The sequence below is a fragment of the Doryrhamphus excisus genome, chromosome 4, assembly GCF_030265055.1.
Source record: "Doryrhamphus excisus isolate RoL2022-K1 chromosome 4, RoL_Dexc_1.0, whole genome shotgun sequence".
Classification (NCBI taxonomy): domain Eukaryota; kingdom Metazoa; phylum Chordata; class Actinopteri; order Syngnathiformes; family Syngnathidae; genus Doryrhamphus; species Doryrhamphus excisus.
Genome location: NC_080469.1, coordinates 12,881,643 through 12,901,356, shown reverse-complemented (window position 1 = coordinate 12,901,356; position 19,714 = coordinate 12,881,643). Strand labels below are relative to the sequence as shown.

The 19,714-nt window shown below is 38.6% G+C and overlaps 1 protein-coding gene across 1 annotated transcript in view; it reads left to right on the top strand.

Annotated features, from left to right (window-relative positions):
• Nucleotides 1–7,991, top strand: part of LOC131128017 (GDNF family receptor alpha-2-like) — a 75,657-nt gene extending 67,666 nt beyond the window's left edge. Inside the window, exon 8 of the mRNA XM_058070486.1 lies at nucleotides 5,118–7,991. Coding sequence (XP_057926469.1) covers nucleotides 5,118–5,255 — 138 coding nt within the window. The 3' untranslated portion in view covers nucleotides 5,256–7,991. The remainder of the gene's footprint in view (nucleotides 1–5,117) is intronic.
• The last annotated feature ends 11,723 nt before the right edge of the window (nucleotides 7,992–19,714 follow it).

Below are 19,714 nucleotides of genomic sequence, written 5' to 3'. Positions count from 1 at the left end.
TGTTTATATGATACCCACAGAGCAAGGAACAACTTGCCGCTCTGTCTTCTTCCTGCTGCGATCTCTTCGAACTGTGAGGCGTTCAGTCACTTAAGTGTTAGGCGCTAATTGTTTTTCATTTTTATTCACGTACCCCCATGGCAATCGATTTACCCCTGGGGGTACGCATCCCTCACTTTGGGAACCACTGACATACCGTATCTCACAAAAGTGAGTTAATCTGTTATGACAGTATATCTTCTTAAGGTACAATACTGTAAAAAAAACTTTGATATTCTCTAGAGTATGTACATTTACTCACCCCTGAAAAAAGTCAACACCAGCCATTATTATCTAAATTGCAGACAACACAAATGAGTAGGAAGATAATATTGTATCTTGTCCACAGTCAAACATTGTGGTGGTAGTGTCATGGTCTGGGGCTGCATGAGTGCGGCGGACATTAAGGAGCTGTGGTTCATTTTGGGGAAAAATTAATCCCAACATGTACTGTAACATTAGACTAGGGCTACCGTAGTCATGAAATGTTGACTGTTTGGATGAGAGGCGACATGTCTTGTAAGACCACCCGAACAGTCCAGTTGCAATGGATTCAGTTCCCAGAGAACACAATGATCTGGATCAATGAGATGAATGAGGCATGTACTGCAAAAACATGATAACGAACCCAAGTGCACCACAATGACAACTACTGCACACTGACAACCAAATACTATATAGTGTCATAAAAATATGTGTGTGGTTGAAATGCGATGGGTGCACTCACATTGGAGAGATATCCTATTTTTATTTTATTTATTTGAGACAATTTGAGAATGGACAAACTGAATACTCATTTTGGTAAATTTCTTGGCTTATTTACAGAAAAATGTTTGCATTATTTTGGGTAGTCTTTTTTGGGGGGTTGCAAATATATGAAACATTACAGTGCATTTCTTACATCAATCAAAATATAACTTTCCATTATTTACATTTGTATTCAGCTATCTGATCACAAGCCCAAAAGGAGTAGGCTGAAGCAAAAGCTTAAAAATGCCTACCCCTTTTTGCAAGATATACTCATGTTCATGCCACAGTCTTGTTTTCCCCTGTTATTATTATCATTGTAATATTATTATTGTTATTAACATTATTATTATTATTATTGTTATAATCTTTATCATTATTACCATTATTATTGTTACTATTATCACCATTATTATAATCATCATTAATATTGCCATTTTCATCATTATAGTTGTAACAATTTTTTGATTTTTTTTTCAAATTATTTAATTTTATAGACTTCATTGCTTCTTGTAGAGTGCTGTATCATTCATTTTCTGAAATCTGCAGTATTTGTGCTTTTATTGTCAATTTATTAGCCCACTTTTTCCCCCTAAGTGTAACACTTACATATCATTTTCTGGCTTGCATGTGTCTAATCTTGTGCATTAAAAAACAAGAACTTGAGACTGTGTCTGAACAGGTGACCAACTCAAACATCTCTTGCAACAGCATCCGCTGTATTATCCAGATTATTACTTCAACGTTTTTAAAAAAAATAATCTAAGGTAACCACAGTGAGTTTGTACAATAGTGTGCACAGTAAATGGTTGCATAGCTGCAGGGAATAAATGAATACACAAATACATTTATGCCTTAATGCATATGTGCACGTATGACTGGATGAATGCATTCATGCATAAAAGAATGTATGGATCGCTTGAGAGCAGGACACCAAATGCTAACCTATACTATGAGGTGCAGTCAGTGAGAAGTAAATACACACACACACACAGTGTGTGACTAAACTTGCTCAGGTCAGTCATACTGTGGCCTTACAGCTCATTTAAATGCATAATTATTCCAAACGTCACTTCCACTTCTGACTGTGGGCTTTATCCCATGCTCAGTGAGTAAACATGTGGGCGGAAGCCCAGTTCTTTGAGCTGGGGAAGTCACAGGGGCAGCCATTACAAGTCCTCATGTGTTTACATATGCACTCATCCGACTAGGTTCCCCTATGAGTTTCATGGTGTTGATGAAGGAAATTGTTAATTAATTGTAAGTTAAACAACGGAATGGCCAATCCATTCTGGGTTGCCGGCAGACCTCTGATTCATTCAGGATAGAAATCGAGATAATCAATTCCAGTCAGTGTTAATTTCCTTGACCAGTAATTTTTTACCCTTTTTCATGATGAAAAATGAAACGATAGGTAATCAAAGAAATGCATATTGACAAAAACGATGACGAAATTAACTCACAGTTTACAAATAATTTTTTTTTTTGTTTTTTTTTATAATTTTTTCCTCAGTTTTCTCCTGGTACTCCGGTTTCCTCCCACATTCCAAAAACATGCTAGGTTAATTGTCGACTCCAAATTGTCCATAGGTATGAATGTGAGTGTGAATGGTTGTTTGTCGATATGTGCCCTGTGATTGGCTGGCGACCAGTCCAGGGTGTACCCCGCCTCTTGCCCGAAGTCAGCTGGGATAGGCTCCAGCATCACCAAACTGTGATAAACACTGAGGAGTAGCCATTTTTAGTGTTTAAATTTTAGTGTTTAATTTAAAAGAATCTGTTTCATCAACAGGATACCTGAAAAAAACAAGTATAATGTGACAAAAAAAATTTGTATGTAGAACTAGTGTCCAATGGTACAGAAACTTCACGGTTCGGTTTGATTAGGGTTTGATATTTTTTTAATACAAAAACTAAATTTGTATGCCTTTTTTAACTTCAATTTTATTGAAATTGCCAATTTTCCATTCATTCTATTCTATTCAAAAGTACAGTTTTTAAATTAAACATATCTGCCTCTCGCCCAAAGACAGCTGGGATAGGCTCCAGCCCCCCCGCGACCCTTGTGAGGAAAAGCGGTAGAAAATGAATGAATTAATGAATGAATTTTTTCCTCTTGACGGTAGGAACAAGTCGGGGATATAGTCAATTCTAATCATTTTAGCTGAGCGTTTGAGAGGGTGAGTGACAGGGGGAATCCAATCAGAACTACTGTCTTGGTGAGAATAGGCTGTTGGATTTTCCACGGGGAATACTACATCGTATGCTGCAATTTTGTGCCAGGTTACATGCTACACTATGTCTACATCTGGGAAAAAGAGAAGACAAGATATATTTCATGTTTGGCGTTATGGAGGAAAAGGCACTGTGTAAACCATGTGAGTGTTTATCACCACTAAAAACACAACTAACTTGAAGCGGCATCTGTGGGTCAGTCATCCTGACAAGTGAAGCGAAGAGAAGTGACAATTTGCATAATTGTCTGTTATTATTTTGGTATGTTATGTTTACTGCTGTTTTTATTGCTGAGAAAGAGCAGAGTTGAATATTGATGGATTGTGCGTTATGTAGTGTGATTTATTACTTCATGCATTATATGCGATTGGCTGCCGACCCCACCCACCCCCCGCCCAAAAGCATACAACCACGAGGCTAATGAGGATTAAGCAGCACAGAAAATGAATGAATGAATGAATGAAAAAGAGGGACCGTCTTATATTTGGGTCACTGCAGTATGTTGGAGTGGATGCAGCCTTCAAACTCAATGTGTCCCGCTTTCCATGTCAAGAGCCAGCTATAAACTTAGGTGCACGTGAAAATCCTTCCGCCGCCTCTTCTGAGAAGCTGCTGTTGCCACTGTTCCCATGTAGCTTTGTCACGTGTTGATTTTCAGCTCAATTGAATTTAATTGATTGTGGATTGAATCTACACAACTCTTGGCTGCTCAATAAACAGGCTTTGCCAACGCAACATCGTGTACAGTGTCAGCACTGTGATCGATAAGGAAAAAAAAATGTATGTGTAGATATTTGTTTAAGGACAAGAGGGATGTACTTCTGTCAACATTTTCCATCCAGGCTACAGTTGCCAAGCGCTCTCTCTCTCGTTGTTCTTTCTCTCTCTTACTTTGCATGTAGTAGGTGTGAAAGCTCTCGTAAACGTGTGTGTTTTGACATTGTTTGCTCCGTCACGCTGTCTAAATGTGTGGATGTGTTTATGCCTTCTCAAAGGCCCAAGTGTACGTGTGGCGATTGGCTGCAGCCACAGATCTGGACTCATGTCAACAGGCTGCTGCCACACATCACTGCCTCTGCTAATTAATTGGCTTTTAGTTGCAGATGTGTCTGGTGCATTGTCAAGCTACCAATGGCTTTTTTCCCCCCTCTCTCTTCATGTTTGGCAACCTTTTTCACCATTTATTTGTGCAGAGAGATGATTTTTTTCCCTCTTTTTTTCCACAAAAGATAAATGGCCTTCACCTGTTCTAATAATTCAACACAATTTTCTCATATCATTATTCATATTCTCCTTATAGCTCATTCCTTGCTAGATGAGTTGCAGGTAGATAACGTCTTTTTTCCCCTCTTTGTACAGGGAAATGGCATGGAGTGCAATTTGTGCAAAGGTTACATTGGAGGAGATGAGTTGAGGGGTTGGTGGTGGCGGAGGAGGAGTAGAAAATGTTTCATGTTCCTTATGATGTGTTTCCGTATTGCCACACCGGACTGAAAATGAAGCCTCCTGTAAATTGAGTGTGACTATTTTAACTTGGAGGCAAATGGTTCCGCTTTGCGGTAGCAGGAAGTCCAAAAAAAAAAAAAGTCAAAACAAACGGAACACTTTCTCATAATAAGGCTATTGTGGTGTGTGTGGCAATAAGAGTGTTACTCTTGAGGACGCACATTTTAATACCTGATGTGGTCGCATTGCTTGTTGCTTTAATGTGACCAATGTGGCACTCTGTTTTTTTTTCTGCTATTTGACCTCTTGCTGCGGTAATTTATGCCTAATGAAATATTGAAACAAATCCCCCTGGCGCTGGTTGTGTGTTTTTCTTGTAAATAAGCTCTATTATGAAGCAGCGACACACAAAGTAACACACGATCCAAATAAAAACACATTTTCTCGAGCAAAGATTTCACTTTCGTGCTAATGTCCTGTGGATTGAAGGATTTTATTTTTCATACACCAGCTTTATGACTCATGATTTTCTCCTCTTGAGCTCGGACAGCAGCCCGGTGTCACCTTCGGCCCAAATCAAATGCCATAACATGAGATGAAGTGTGTGAGTCACATCTAACCTTTACACATCTGTGTCCCTGTGTGCTCAGTATCCCGAACCCAGAGACGGTGGCCCTGGCAAAACTCAGGGCCTGCCAGAGGATCACTGCGTCTGTGTGCGTGCCAACGTCTGGGCTCTGCTTCCCGGCCTGGTTTTGGCTCTGCTCCTGGCTCAACATGCCTTATAGAAGTGCCAGAGGGGGAAAGAGGTCACCCTCCCACAAGCTCATCCCAAAAGCAGAAGGTGTTATTTCTCTGACTGATATTAAGGAGGCAGAATCTCTGGACATTTGATGTAAAAGCAGGCATTTACAGAAGAATGAAAAAAAACCTAAACGTTTGAGTTTGTCATTCATTTGATATCATCCTACGACAGAACACTTGGATGGAACACATTTACTAAAGGACCCTCACCGCCTTGAGGGCCAACCCCCTCTGACAAAGACTTCAAAAGGGAGGAATGACAAGAAGGACATGAAAGTTTAGAAAAGAAACACATTTCTGCTCTGTATTTTTGTCTTTGAATGGCTTCTTGACTTGCGGGGGGCCCAGGGAGATGATTACAGTGTGTTTCTTTATCACTATTGTAAACTCTAAATCTGTAAAACTCCGTGTTCTAAGTGTTGGTATAGTATCCGTGACCATAATCAATCTACCGTGCGGCTCTATCATTTTTTGGGGGGGTGGCAAAATGTACTTATGGCGGCATTGTCAATGGTTCTTCGGTCATTCCAGATGTTGCTGTTGACGCCCTGTGGCTGTGCGCCATACATCCACTTCCACATGTGAATATATCTGTCTCTATATGTATTTAAGGAAAAAAAAAAGAAGAATTCACTTTCTTTCTTTCAGTCAAATGATATCTGCAGTACCGTCAAACTATGACGACTCTGTACTGATGATGACATGGATTTGTTACTTATGGAAGGCCTTCATTAGCTGCGTTTAAATGTGTCTATATAAGAATGATGGCAAAGAATGTATACAGGAATGAGATTAAATGAACTCTGTCTGCTTAGAAAGAAAGTAACTGAGTGTGTGAGTGCTTCTATGCTGTGTGTGTGTGTGTCGTGTCCTTGTTTATATTCCTGAGAAAATTCTGAATCATAAACTACCATGAGAGCAGTTTGTGAAGCATTTGTGACCAAGACACACACAAAAAAAGAAGGTGTAAAAAATATTTTTAGTGGTCCATTATGGTGTTTTGCAAAAAAAAAAAAAAAAGGCCATGTTATTATTACTTTTATTTATTTTTCTGAAAGTTTGCTGCATTGTTTCAACTGTGTGCTAAACTTGCAAAGTATAGTATAAAGAATGGAAACGGCTTGCCTGTTTTTTTCGTGAAGTTGGGAAAAACAAGACAAGCAATACTGAAGCTCATTAATATTGAACAAAACATTCTGACAAGAATTTAGTGAGATAATATACTAGAGGCTCCAGCGCACTCACGACCCTAATGAGAAGAAGTGGCATTGGAAATGAATGAATGGAAGGACGAAAATATACCACCAGTCACATATTTTGTCTCAATTATAATGTTTGTCACAAACAAACATACAGTACCTATACAAATTTTTAAAAATCTGCTTATAAAGTTGCTCTGTGAAACTATGGTGTCAATAAGCCAAGAAAAGCATTCAGCCTCCATGTCTATCACACAGGTTAACGGTGAGTACGCATTTTATTGTTTTCAATTGTTTTTATTGTAATCATGTAAAGTTATGTTTTATTAAACAGCGATTAGCTTTTTTACAGTTGTGTGATCGCTCAGAATGTTACATATGATAATTACTGGTATTATGGCAATTATTATTTGATTTATATTAATCCCTACAGGAAAATTGGTTCAAAATTGGAACAAATTTGATGTCAAACAGCACTGTATTTGACTTTTTGTGGTTTCAATTGGCGCCCATGCCAGTGTATTACACAAACCTCCAGTGCTCCTTTATTCATAAAACGTATTCATACTATTCATAATGCAATATTTATTCATTATTCACAATACTTTATTCAGAATAATTCACTCTATCAACACTCTATCGTAGCTGTTCAAAAATTAATTAGTAAATGATTGCTTTTTCGTGGTTGACTGTGGCTCTTTATTAGTCAAAAATATTTAAATACAAGTTATATGTTGTATTCTGGTCACTAGGTGTCAGCAATTTTGCATTGATTGAGATGTGAATATTCTCATTCATCCACGTCATTGTATTCTCAATCGATTGTAACTGGACTGCGTGTGTGCATGTCGTTATCCATTGCATGTCTGACGTGAAACAAAAGGTCTCCTCCAATTCCGTGTGGAAGTGGTAAGTTTGACTTATTACTTTGTCCTTCTTTCCCACTGATTTTGAAACCTTTTCTTAAGTTTCGAATAAATACATCGGAGGCCAACTAGTTAGCTCGCTGGATGAGGGACGGCTGTAACTGCACATGGCCCAAACCTCCCAAAAACTTTTGAACAGATGATGCTACCTTGTCAAACAGTGAACTTTATCACTGTGCTTGCATGTCCGAGTCATGCCAGTCTTCTCTGCTGCCATAAATATCCTACTCTTAGAAGACCTACATAAGACCTAAACTCTTGTATTTGTTCCATGAAATTGTATTAATTTATTCCCAACAGTCTTTTACTTTGGTGTTAGCATGTCGCTTGGCTGCACATTTTCAAAAACGGATTTTGTCCAATCATGTTTCAGCTTGACCTTCAAAAGCAAAAGTGCTGGCCCATGTCACATCAACACTATTAGTATTGGGGCTGTTTGATTTTAACCAACAAGATTTCAGATTTGCCTCACAGGGTCAGCTAGCTGGCCTACAATAACATCTGCATTTTTTAGTTACAGCAAAACTGTTTGCCAAGTTATACAGCTAGAATAGGTGCAGATTCTGGAAGGATTCTGAAAGAACGCTTTTAGTGCAAGTTATCATGTGTAGCTGCTCTATTAGAGTCCACAACTCAATACAAAGAGCCGAAAATGAGCATAACAAACACAGCAGGCTTCATATGGTTATATGTATGTGTGGTTATTTTCCAACTTTTAGAAGATAAAAACTCAATAAAGACAGTCTGTGACGTCATCATCATTCAGGTATTGGGTCATCATGGGAGTTGACGTGGATAAGTTCATATGCGCCTTGAAATTATTCCAACCCATTCAGTTGCAATATGTTTTTTAATAAAACATATAGCGTAACGATGTGATGTCATTGCAAGATGGCGGCACCTTGTCGTAAGGCAGGGGTCTCAAACTCAATTTACCTGGGGGCCACTGGAGCTAGGGTCTGGGCAAGGCTGGTCCGCATCAGGTTTTCCAAAAAAAAACAAAAAAAAAAGCATTTATTAAAAACAGAAAAATATACAAAATTTTTCAGTGCTTTGGTTCCGATTTTCTACAATAAAAGCTCTGATAAAACATTCCACTGTTCTCAAATATCTTAATTTTTATTTTTCTGCACAAAATAAGATGAAAAATAAATAAACAAATCAAGAAAAAAGAAAATCAATCAATCAGTAATAAATAAATATAATAATAATAATAATAAAACAGCAAATAATAAAAACTTAAGAAACCACATATAGTTGGTGGGTAGACAAATTATTTTTTTCAGATTAAAATTAACAAAGCATTATTAGAGCCCTGTAGACATGACAAAACACGACTATAGTCACATTTATACTCTTTTTATTTACAACATATTGCGCAACTGCAGGGTCTTGAGACACATGCCAACTCGCAAACTAGAGAGCTAGCGACCTAAACGGTAGCCTTCAAGTTATTTCCTTTAAACTTAAATAGCCAAAAACTTACCACTTCCACACGGATAGGGAGGATAACTATTAACAGTTATTTAACCTTTAACATGAACATTAATCAAACGTAATAATTTTTTCTGAGTACATGATACCATACAGTATCCATATCAAACTTGCGCGGGCCGCACTGACATTAAACTTTCATATCAAGGCGGGGGCCTCAAACTAGTGTCCTGCGGGCCACATTTAAAATGTGTCCAAGTCACACGCTTGCAGACGTTTTAGTCAAGTACAGTACGTGACCATTGGAGTATGAAGGACAAACCACACAGCAGAAACAACAACAGCTCTTTAAAGCGACATAATGGCACCTTTTCAATGCAAGTCTACTTCTGGCCCCTGATGCTGTTTTTCTCCTCGCAATCACAACTAATGATGCCACTAGCTGATAAAAAATGAACACTTTCTCACCATGCTTGCTTGTCCTGGTAATGCACATCCTTTGTAGGACTCTTTCAACTAAATCTGTTTTATGTCCGCTTAGGAAGTGTTTGGTTTTTGATGTCAACATGGTGAGAATGTTGCAGGAGGGAAGTAACGTGGGCCAAATAAACATCAGGCTCTTGTATTATACACTGTTAAATAGTCATATTTTATATATTAGAGCTCAACTGCACACTTTTATTTAAATGTTGTGCATGTGACACTGTGGCTCCAAGCATGTCACATCAGTGTTAAATTGGAGTTAATTAAAAGCCTACTGCATCTCATACAGATGGAAACTGGTACACAAGTTGCTGAGGACTGCGAGGAAGAGCTGCTTTTTTTTTTTTTTTCGATGACTTGGGATGAAAAAGCTCCATCGTTTTTTGGTTTTTTTCAGCTCATGGATACATAAATTCTGTGCTTTAAACCGCTTCTGATGATTATTTATTTTCTTGTTTTTGATTTGCAGTCTCCAAAATAATTGCTTTTCCTCCAGTGCATCACACCGCCTTTAGAGATACTGATTCTCATTGTGCACACAATACAGAGGAGTGGATTTGGGGCAGGCACACATCGAAATTTGGACACTAACAAAAAGAGGAGCTGTCATGAAGAATGTGCTTCACCACATTGTTGTTGGGAAGAAATCATACAAATGTAGCATCGCAAGGAACACAAGTCACATCTCTGTCCCTCTGTGCAACCAGGAGCTGAAACTAATAAGTAAATATTAGCAAATACAATGGAGGACAGTAAGTACATTTCCTGTGAAACCAAACAGTCTGACAAATGTAAACTGATCGTAAATTGTCCCGAAGTGTTTACATTAACACGTGGTTGTATTATATCAAACTGAGCACCAGCAGCTGAGACGTCCATTTTAAAGCACTGCATTGTCTTTCTTCCAAACTAAACATCACATGGTCTCAAGCTGACTTAAGACTTCTCTGCGGTGGAAATAGATGTAAAATAACTGTGACCAGAATACCGTTATGAACTGCTGCTGTTACTTGTACCACATACACACTCGGTCTGTTCCGGTGGGAAATTGAAAGATTTCTAATCTAGTGAGTTTACTGCTTTGGGCCCCATGGCAATATAAACTGCTCTCGTTAGACGTTTATTTGAAAACGAAATAAGAAAATAGAATATTAAACAGGCTGGATTGGATATTATTGAACATTCAGCAGTGTCATTTTTTTAATAATACCTTCAGCAGGCTAACTGTCGAATAGAACCTCCTTGGAAGTAGTATTTATGATTTAAGATAATAATGACAATTTTTTTCAGGAGAATTCATTAGGATTTATAATATATATAAATAAAAATAACTTTATCAAACCTGCTAAGCTCACTACAGTTATGTCAAAGGCAGAATGGTGTGAACATTAACAGACTCTGGTTTGTGCAGAAAAAGCCACAAAATATTTTTCCTGGGAGTAGGGCAGGCCACAGTCGTATAATTCTGTGTGAGGAGAGGCTGACTGTGCCACACTATGAAAGCTCCTGATCTAAAGGGTTTTATGAGAACATGTAAACACAAACAATTGTGGACTGTGAATAGTATTGTTGATATCTCTTCATCCATCCGTCTAAGAAAAGTATGTCCACTCGTACTTTGTAGCAGCAAAAAATTCACAAGATCTCCTGAGATTAAAACATGACAAGATTTTTAATTTTTTTTAAAAACCTGCTGTCTCGTGGGCTCTCGTCCTGGGACGATAATAAATACATTAATCATACAATAAATGCAAATGGGCTCCATAATTTTGTCAGCTTCAATATACTTGTACGTATTAACATTTGCATGTGTGTCTGTTTTCCTCATCTCGCACCTGAAAACAGGCAGGAAGAGGGTTTGTACCTTGGTATGTTTGCTTCATAGAACAATGGCATGAATGGAGTGAGCCCTTCTGCACAGTCTTTTAGTCTCAGTGGCTGGAGGCGGGGCTGCTGGCATACACACAGTGCAAAAGAGTGTAACATGGTAGAAATTAAATTAGGAGATTACCATATATGTCATATATTATTTATATTTGTAATTGAACTTTTCTTAAAAGTTGCATGAAAATGTAGTGCATTGTAATTTGTAGGAATTTCTTGGCTTGTGGTATCGAGTTTTATAACATAAAGCTTATTAATGAAGTTCATGAACATAATTTCGAACTCAAAAATGCTGCCTGAACGGACAATAGTCCAGTATGAATAAATCATAATTCTGTTACTTGTAGGGAAAAAAACATCACGATGCCCCGGGTTTGACTCCCCTAAACAGGCAATTAAAAATGTCAGCTGAATGAAGGGGTGCTGACCTGTAGAAAATCTAAAACTTTATTCACAGTAATAAATTATTCCCTGTTGTCATGGTCCTCCTCTTGGGAGGAGTAGGTCTAAGTTGGAGGTTAAAAAAACTGCACATTGGCAGGTTCTTAACTGGGCTCATGAGAATTCATATGCAGGATCGGCTACAGAACAAGCGACACAATTTAAAAACATTTTAAGACAGATAGAGTGCAGCGGCGAGACAGCTTGAAAAGTGAAATAAAGTGCCTTTACAGATGAGGGGGAGAAGTGCAATGTGGCAGCTGGGTATGCTTGTTAGATGTACAGCCAAATTGATATGGTTTGTGTGTCTGCCTGACTTAAGTTCCCCAGATAGAAATGCGTAGGACATGTCTCTGTGTTCTTGTAGCAGAAAGTGCCCGTGTGCACAAACTTTAAAGCACGCAACGTTGTGGGCGCTCCTTTTGTGGCCCCGCGTTGCTCCCTGTGTTCAAACACTGCCGGTGTTCCTGCATACAATCTTGGATACACATCTCTGTGCATGTGGATGTGATTGAAAAAAGGGAGGTGGGTGGGGGGGGGGGGGACTTGAAATAGAAAATATGCAAGGAAAGCAAAATTTTTTTTATTATTATTTTTATATTCAACAGAAGGAATCATCGTGGAGTCCAGCTTGTTTCTCCTGTTTAGAGACAGATGGAAAAAAGGAAAGTAGAGGAGGCAGGCAGCAGTGGAAAAAAGGGGAGGGTGGTGATTTGGGGGCACGGGAATAAAATAAGCGTCAGGTAGCTGTAGCTTCACAATTGATTAATGAGTCAGTGGGATGATGTCTCTTATCAACATGCTGCACATGGTGGTGAGAGATGGTTTACTGGGGCTAGAAATACTGCAATCACACACGCTTCCCATCGCTATCCCATCATTGCATTCTGTTTCTTTTTTTTTCTTTTTTTTTTGGGGTTCTCCTCGTCTCAGACACACCAGGTTGCACGCTGATGCAATTGGACCTTCTACCCTGAGCTGGATAAAGTGCCAAATAGTTTTGTCTGAGGAATATTTGATGGATCTGCTAACACGAAGTTCGCCGTGTGCATCAGAGGCCTTTGTTTTGAGATTAGCACAGAAAATGATGTAAACGCTTGAAATGAGATCTTAATGTGGAAAGTTTTTATGCTGTTATGCTGCTGAACATCTTTGGTAAAATATTTTAGCGATGGACATGGATGTGCTTAAAATCTATTCTTTTCAAAGCTGACAGAATCAAATGTTCAATATCAACTCAGTTTGATACACCGCCTGGATGTGTTGATTCATAATAAATATGTATGACATGCTTTAATGGCTCTCTCAACCACTGTGACATGAGCTGAGAATGATGGATCTCTTCAGGCCTGCACAGAGTCATTTCACCAACAGCAATAACAGTGTCTAAAGCAATGCAACGACCGCACGCCATTGTAAAAATACTTAAATTAAATGTTGCTCACTATTCACGCCACAGTTTGTAGTCATTTACACTAAAAAGATTGACTATTACTATCAAGTTTGGATATTTTCGCCAACATCCATTTTCTATGGTGCTTATCCTCACTAGGGTGATGGGGGTATGCTGGAGTCTATCCCAGCTGACTTCGGGCGAGAGGCGCGGTACACCCTGGACTGGTCACAAGCCCATCGCAGTTTTTTGCCAACATTTCACTTTCTATTTCAAAAGATTGGTTTTCAAATTGAACTTCTTGGTCCACATTGGTGTCTGATAACAGTTTACATTTTATGGCAAAGCAATTTACATTGGAAAAACTGGATGCAAAGGGTGACCATATTTCAATATCAAAACACAGGAAACAGTCTGGCAATGAGTGTACTCAAATATGCCTTATAATTTAAATCCTTTTAAAGTATGCCACCTCTGTATGGATAGAAAATTCACAGTAATCCCTTGCCAATTTGCGCATTGACTTTTGTGGCTTCACCCTATCATAGCTTTATGGTTGAATGAGGCCCATTATTAGTCAAAAAAATATGCATATTGAAGCAAATTCTACAATTTTCAAGCATGAAAAGTGGCTACATGAAATAAAATACTTTAATAAGACATTCAAAGAGGTTGTGAAGGTATGTAGTACTCTGGTAGTACTCTGGTACACTGGTCACTAGGTTATAGTAATGTTGAAATGTTGAAACACAAGCACTAGAATTGATCACAGGAACGGCAGGCTTTTATTGCAGGTTTGAATGATCCCAGGCACAATACTCCACAAAGAAAATCCTGAATAAAAACACTAGCTATTGTAACCGTAATCCACTACCTAAACACTGGAACACATTTAAAGTAACACACACCCACACAAGTCTTATTTTTCTGGTATTATGTCTACCATATTGCAAAAGATGACAATATGTCAGGTCATGTCGCTAATATTTAACAAAACATGTATATTGAAAGACGGAAGCAGGTTTTTCCTATGCTGTAACTATGAAAATATTTGATTTATAAACAAGGAATCCTACTTTCCAAAACGTCACGGTCAGGTTTGGAACCAGTCAACCTTGACAAATGTTTAAAAAATTAGCCCCTGTCACTGTTTCATGGATTGTCACTACCCCTATCTCCTAGAGCCTATCCCAGCTGTCTTCGAGCAAGAGGCGGGGTACACCCTGGACTGGTCGCCAGCCAATCACAGGGCACATATAGACAAACAACCATTCACACTCACATTCATACCTATGGACAATTTGGAGTCGCCAAATCACCTAGCATGTTTTTGTGTACTGGGAGAAAACCCATGCATGCACGAGGAGAACATACAAACTCCACACAGAGATGCCAGAGAGGGGAATCAAACCCGGGTCCCCTAGCTGTGTGGCCTGCGCACTAACCACTCGGCCCTTATATTAATCAATATATACTAAAAATCTGAGCTATACAGTAGATGCCCCCTTTTCACTAGGGTTAAGGGCAAACATTTGCAAGAAATTGAGATGAAAATGTCCATGAAAATGTCTATTTTGGACACAGGACTGCCTCCCAAAAAAGAAAGGAAATCACAGCTGTGAGGAAAACTACAGAAGAAAAGATTGTTTCCTATGGTAAAAGTGCACCAGTGGTTAATTAATTCCCGACTTGGAGGTTAGCTTGATGAACCTGGACAAAGAAATCCAACCTGGCAATCCCTTTAAAAAACACTTTTGGGCAAGGTGGTTACAAATGGTTACAGGTGGCAGCATGATGTAATTAGAAAAATGTGGACTTCAGTGTGCTGTGTTCATGCAATTGTGTTTGTATTCAAATATCTCCACCGCCCCAGTGACGATAAAAATGTGATGAATGTAAATGACGCATTCATGGTGGATTTTTATTTCCATTTGTAAAAAAAAAAAAAAAAAAAAAAAACAAGCCTGTTTCATTGCAAAAATATCTGTCCAAGCTGCATTCATGATTCAGTTGTCCTTGTCACTCCCCAGCAACATTTTAATCAAAATCTGATAAATGGTGTCTGGTTGGAGGTCATTCATGACATAAAAGAAAAATACCATGATATAATAAAAAGGCGGCCTCTTCACAGTGAGAAATCTGGATTGTGGGTTCAATCTTTGACATAGACCGACTTGTGATTCTAGAAGCCTTTGAATTCCTCAGAACAAAACAGATGTTTTAGCAATATCACTTTTAAAAGCAATATAGTCCTTCCTCGCTACACTGATGTTATTACATCGCTAGGTTAATTGGCGACAAATTGTCCATAGGTATGAATGTGAGTGTGAATAGTTGTTTGTCTATATGTGCCCTGTGATTGGCTGGCGACCAATCCTCCTCCTCTCGCCTGAAGACAGCTGTGATAGGCTCCAGCATGATTGTGACCAGCCACGGCTGCACAACTTTGACAACTGCTGCTGCCTCTCACATGTAGACTAGTTATGGATGGAGCCATCATATCCATCCTGAGCATCTGTAATGACATTCTACTCTTCTTATTGAATTTGGCAATGTGATCACAGTCTCTCACACAGCTGCAGTCTGGACCTTATTGCAGAGTCACCACGTGGAGAGCACACACACATACACACTCACTACATAACTCTCTATGGAGTAGAGCACACTGGGATTATATGCTACAATATATGATGCTCACCACTACTGTTGCTTACCCTTCCTCCATTCTAATGTTGTTTGTCGGACTCAAAGGAAGGGCGACAATTTAATCAGGAGGTACATTTTGTTCATGCTTTCTGGAAACTTTGTTCAGACCCCTAGCAAAACACGAAAAGAAAAGGGTTACAAGTGCAGAAGAACATGCAGGCTTGTTGCTGGCTGTCGGCAGCATGTAACACGGTTTGAGGTGCAGGGAAGAATCTGTGTTAATAAAACACAATGGAGAATGTGTATAATGCAGCACAAATATATGCATTATTTATTGTTAATATATCAGAATGGTAAAATTAATATTTCATTGGACCCGGGTTCCTGAACAGCCTCCGTGGCCACAGCAGGAGCTCGATTCCAAATTTTCAAATGAGAGGAAAAATGAAAGGCAAGAGAGCAAGAAATGAGGAGACGGAGTATAAAATTCACATGACAGGTTTGGTTATCTTGAATGCTAATGCAGGTTGTGTGCTGGCTGGAGTGACACATGGGTTCTTTTATTGATAAATGGAGCGCCACTATGCCGTAACACTACACATACAGTACATACACGTTTGCAGGAACCTGAGTGAAAGATGCTCTCCAAACAGTGCTGATGGAGACTGACTGTTTGGACTTGCCCCACATTACTCTCGCGCCTCATGGCCCAGCAGGTTTGCATGTTTATGACATATACATAGTGAAAAAAGCATTAGTTCTGCTGCCTGTGGTGATTTCAAATGATGTGGGTGGATTTTTTTTTTTTTTTAGTTTGCAGGCCCTCTAAGAAACTGGGCAAAGTTGGAATATTTGAATTTAGAGTGTGACACATCAGGAGACCTTCTTTAAATAAAACTAAACACACAATGCATGCACTTTTTTCTTTCAATTCAATCTTCTTTGCAAATATTTTACTATATTATTATATTTCCATAATGCCTTTGGTGGCAGAGATGTAGCCGCGGTTGTAGATAACACTGAAAACTCGAAGGGGGAATACAGTCCATTCTGTGACGCAGATTGACCTTCAAGAAATTGTTACTATCTTGACACCTTTATTAACTCTGCAGGAAATGCCGTGTTTTAAGTAACATTTTAACACTCTTACAAGTTTAAATATAACAGCGTAATGCAAAGGTGATGCCTTCAATGTACTTCAATAAGGTCATATGACAATAATGTGTGATGGTGATTCAGATTCAGAAGTTTTGTGAGATTTTGGAAGTGGTTTTCAAAAAGATCTCCTAGCATTCACTATTCAGTTGGCTAGAAGACTGATGTTAAACTGGAAAGCATTATTCTGCCACACCCGCAGTTCAAAGACATTCCCTATTTTTGATGACAATTAGGCTGTTCTTAATTAAATTTGAGCCTAATCTCTGACTTACCTCTGATTGAAAAGCACTGGCAAGCAAGAAGCTTGGTTATAGTTATGGGGCTAAATTACACCATGGGAATAAAACGTTTTTTGTTTTTTTGTTTTTTGTCCTGTCCAGCCGTTGAGGCAGATAGTATTGTTGATCTAAATGCCCTTACATGCTAAACAGATTTGCTCTGCCAGAATAAAACGTTATTAAGTTAATTATGTACTGAATAAGGGTGCTCCAATTGATCGGCCACCAATCGGGATCGGCCGATATCAGTGAAAACTATTTATATCGGCTGATACTTGCTTCATAATCCCCCGCTGCAGCATCCAGAACAGCCATGTCTGCTGAGTCTGGGACTTCCTGTCTTCCTGATACAAGTTTTGCACCAAAGATATCTCACTGGGGTGGCGCTTTAAAAAGCTTTAGATTGGTCTAAAGCCCCCAGTCCCAACCTGCTGTACTTGTGTGGGCAAAATTTGGGGATGAGTACCGCCTCAGTACGGATTTGTGAGCATGCAGACACTACTTATCACTTTTAGTGCAGGAGGAACTTTTGTTGTGTGCCGGGCTGAGTCAGACTCCAGATGATGTGTGACACGCCATGAGTGTGACGTGTGACAAGTGAGCATTTGCGCCACGCTTGAAACCGCCCTTGTACACACTCATATCATTCTGATAGTTGATCTTTTCTCGGCTCACAGAAGAGGAAGTCGTTCATCTGCATCTGCGTTTCATAAGGCAGCGGATCCAGACCCAGCAGATGTGGATGAACAGACTTTTAATTCAGGTTTTCAGTTAATAATGTGAGAAGACGATAAATAAATGCATTGTGAAATACAAAACGTGAGTTGTGGACATCAGCATTTTGGTAATATTCTGGTAAAAAAAAAAGTATATTGACTTTGTATGGCTTGAAATGTATATTTTACATGATATAGCAAGTTTTGAGTGCACCTCAACTTTAAATTTTGACAACAAGTTCAAAGAACGTGTTCAATAAAAACATTCACATTCACACCTATGGACAATATAGAGCCTAACATGCATGTTTTTGGGACGTACCTTGAGGCTCCAGTGTACGCTATCATAGTACTTCAATCTTAATAAAATTCAGGAATATGCAGGAGGTGTTCGGTATATAATTTGGCCGTCATTCTTGTTTAAACCTGCAATTGAAACTCCACAGTCCGTCCACACGGTTAATGTTGAAGTGAAATATGACAAATATATTCACTCCATATCTTTTTTTTTGCTATACAAGCGCATGACAGACTTGAATATGAGCATGTTGACACAGACAGAGAACTATTTACTGGGAAGGAATCTAAAAGATTAATTAGAGTAAACATAAAAACCAGTAAATAGAAACTGAAGGCCAGGTGAGATTCAGAGCGCTGTATACAGTTATTCTTGAAAAACTCCGACATGGAATTCCTGCTGAGTTTCTAAGAGGTACACAATTCATTATGTTGTTTTGGGAGGGTTCCTTTTCTCCAAAGAGCGAGTGCTTCCATTCACAGTTGCTGCCGCAGGACTGCATCCCCTCAGCCAATTAGAAAATTACCCAGCATTTGAAATACTGTTGAATGTCGTGCTGTATCAATTACTCTAAAAGTGACTTTTTGCTGTGCACGCAAATCTGCTGCCACTATACTAATAGCATTTTTTATTTACTGCTGTTAACAGTTACATCAAAGCTAAGTGAAAATGATATTAATTATTTGTACGCTTCTAAGAGTCCAGGTCTGAGCTGACATGTAAACAAATGGAACATTTTTTATAGAAATTCATCACGTTGATGAATATTACATTGATCGACTGAATTAGTGGTCACTAAATTATAACTTCTAAATGTAGATGTAGTGTTTGTGGGAAAGTAATGCACTGTATTTCCCCCTTCACACTTCATTATCCATTTTATAATAAGGAAATGAACTTTAGAGTAGTCAGTGTACAGCTTGTATAGTAATATACTGGCCACTGTAAATGACAAATACACAGCCATTATTGTCTGAATAACACAGTAAATACCAAGAGTGCCTTGCCTACAGACAAGCATGGTGGCAGTAGTGTCATGTATCGCGCTGCTTGAGTGCTGCTGGTTGTGGGGAGCTGCGTTTTTGTTTTTTTTGTTTTTTTTTTAAGAAACATGAATTAAATCAATTAGTTGCTGAAATATGAGGGTTGTGCTCACTTTTAATAATAATAATAATAATAATAATACATTTTATTTGTATAGCGCTTTTCAAGATACTCAAAGACACTTTACAAAAGAATGAAGTTGAATAGAGCAAGTAAACAGAATAAAAGACACACCAAAATACAACATTCATTGGTTAGTACACAACATTCATTGGTTTTGGGAGCATTTTCCCAAAAATAGTTAATACATTAAAAACCCAATACTCTACCTAATAGAGCATCAAAATACAGAGTGAAGTAAATGTTACCTGCCATAAAAGTAAAACACTGCCAAAGCAGTTCTCATAATGTAAAAGGTTAGATCTCATTTGTGACAAAATATAACATCCTCTGAGATCAAATTTTCATTGGCTTAGTTGTCAATTTCAAATGTAATATAGTGCTCAACTCCTCATCCGATTCGTTATGACATTTATTATGAGA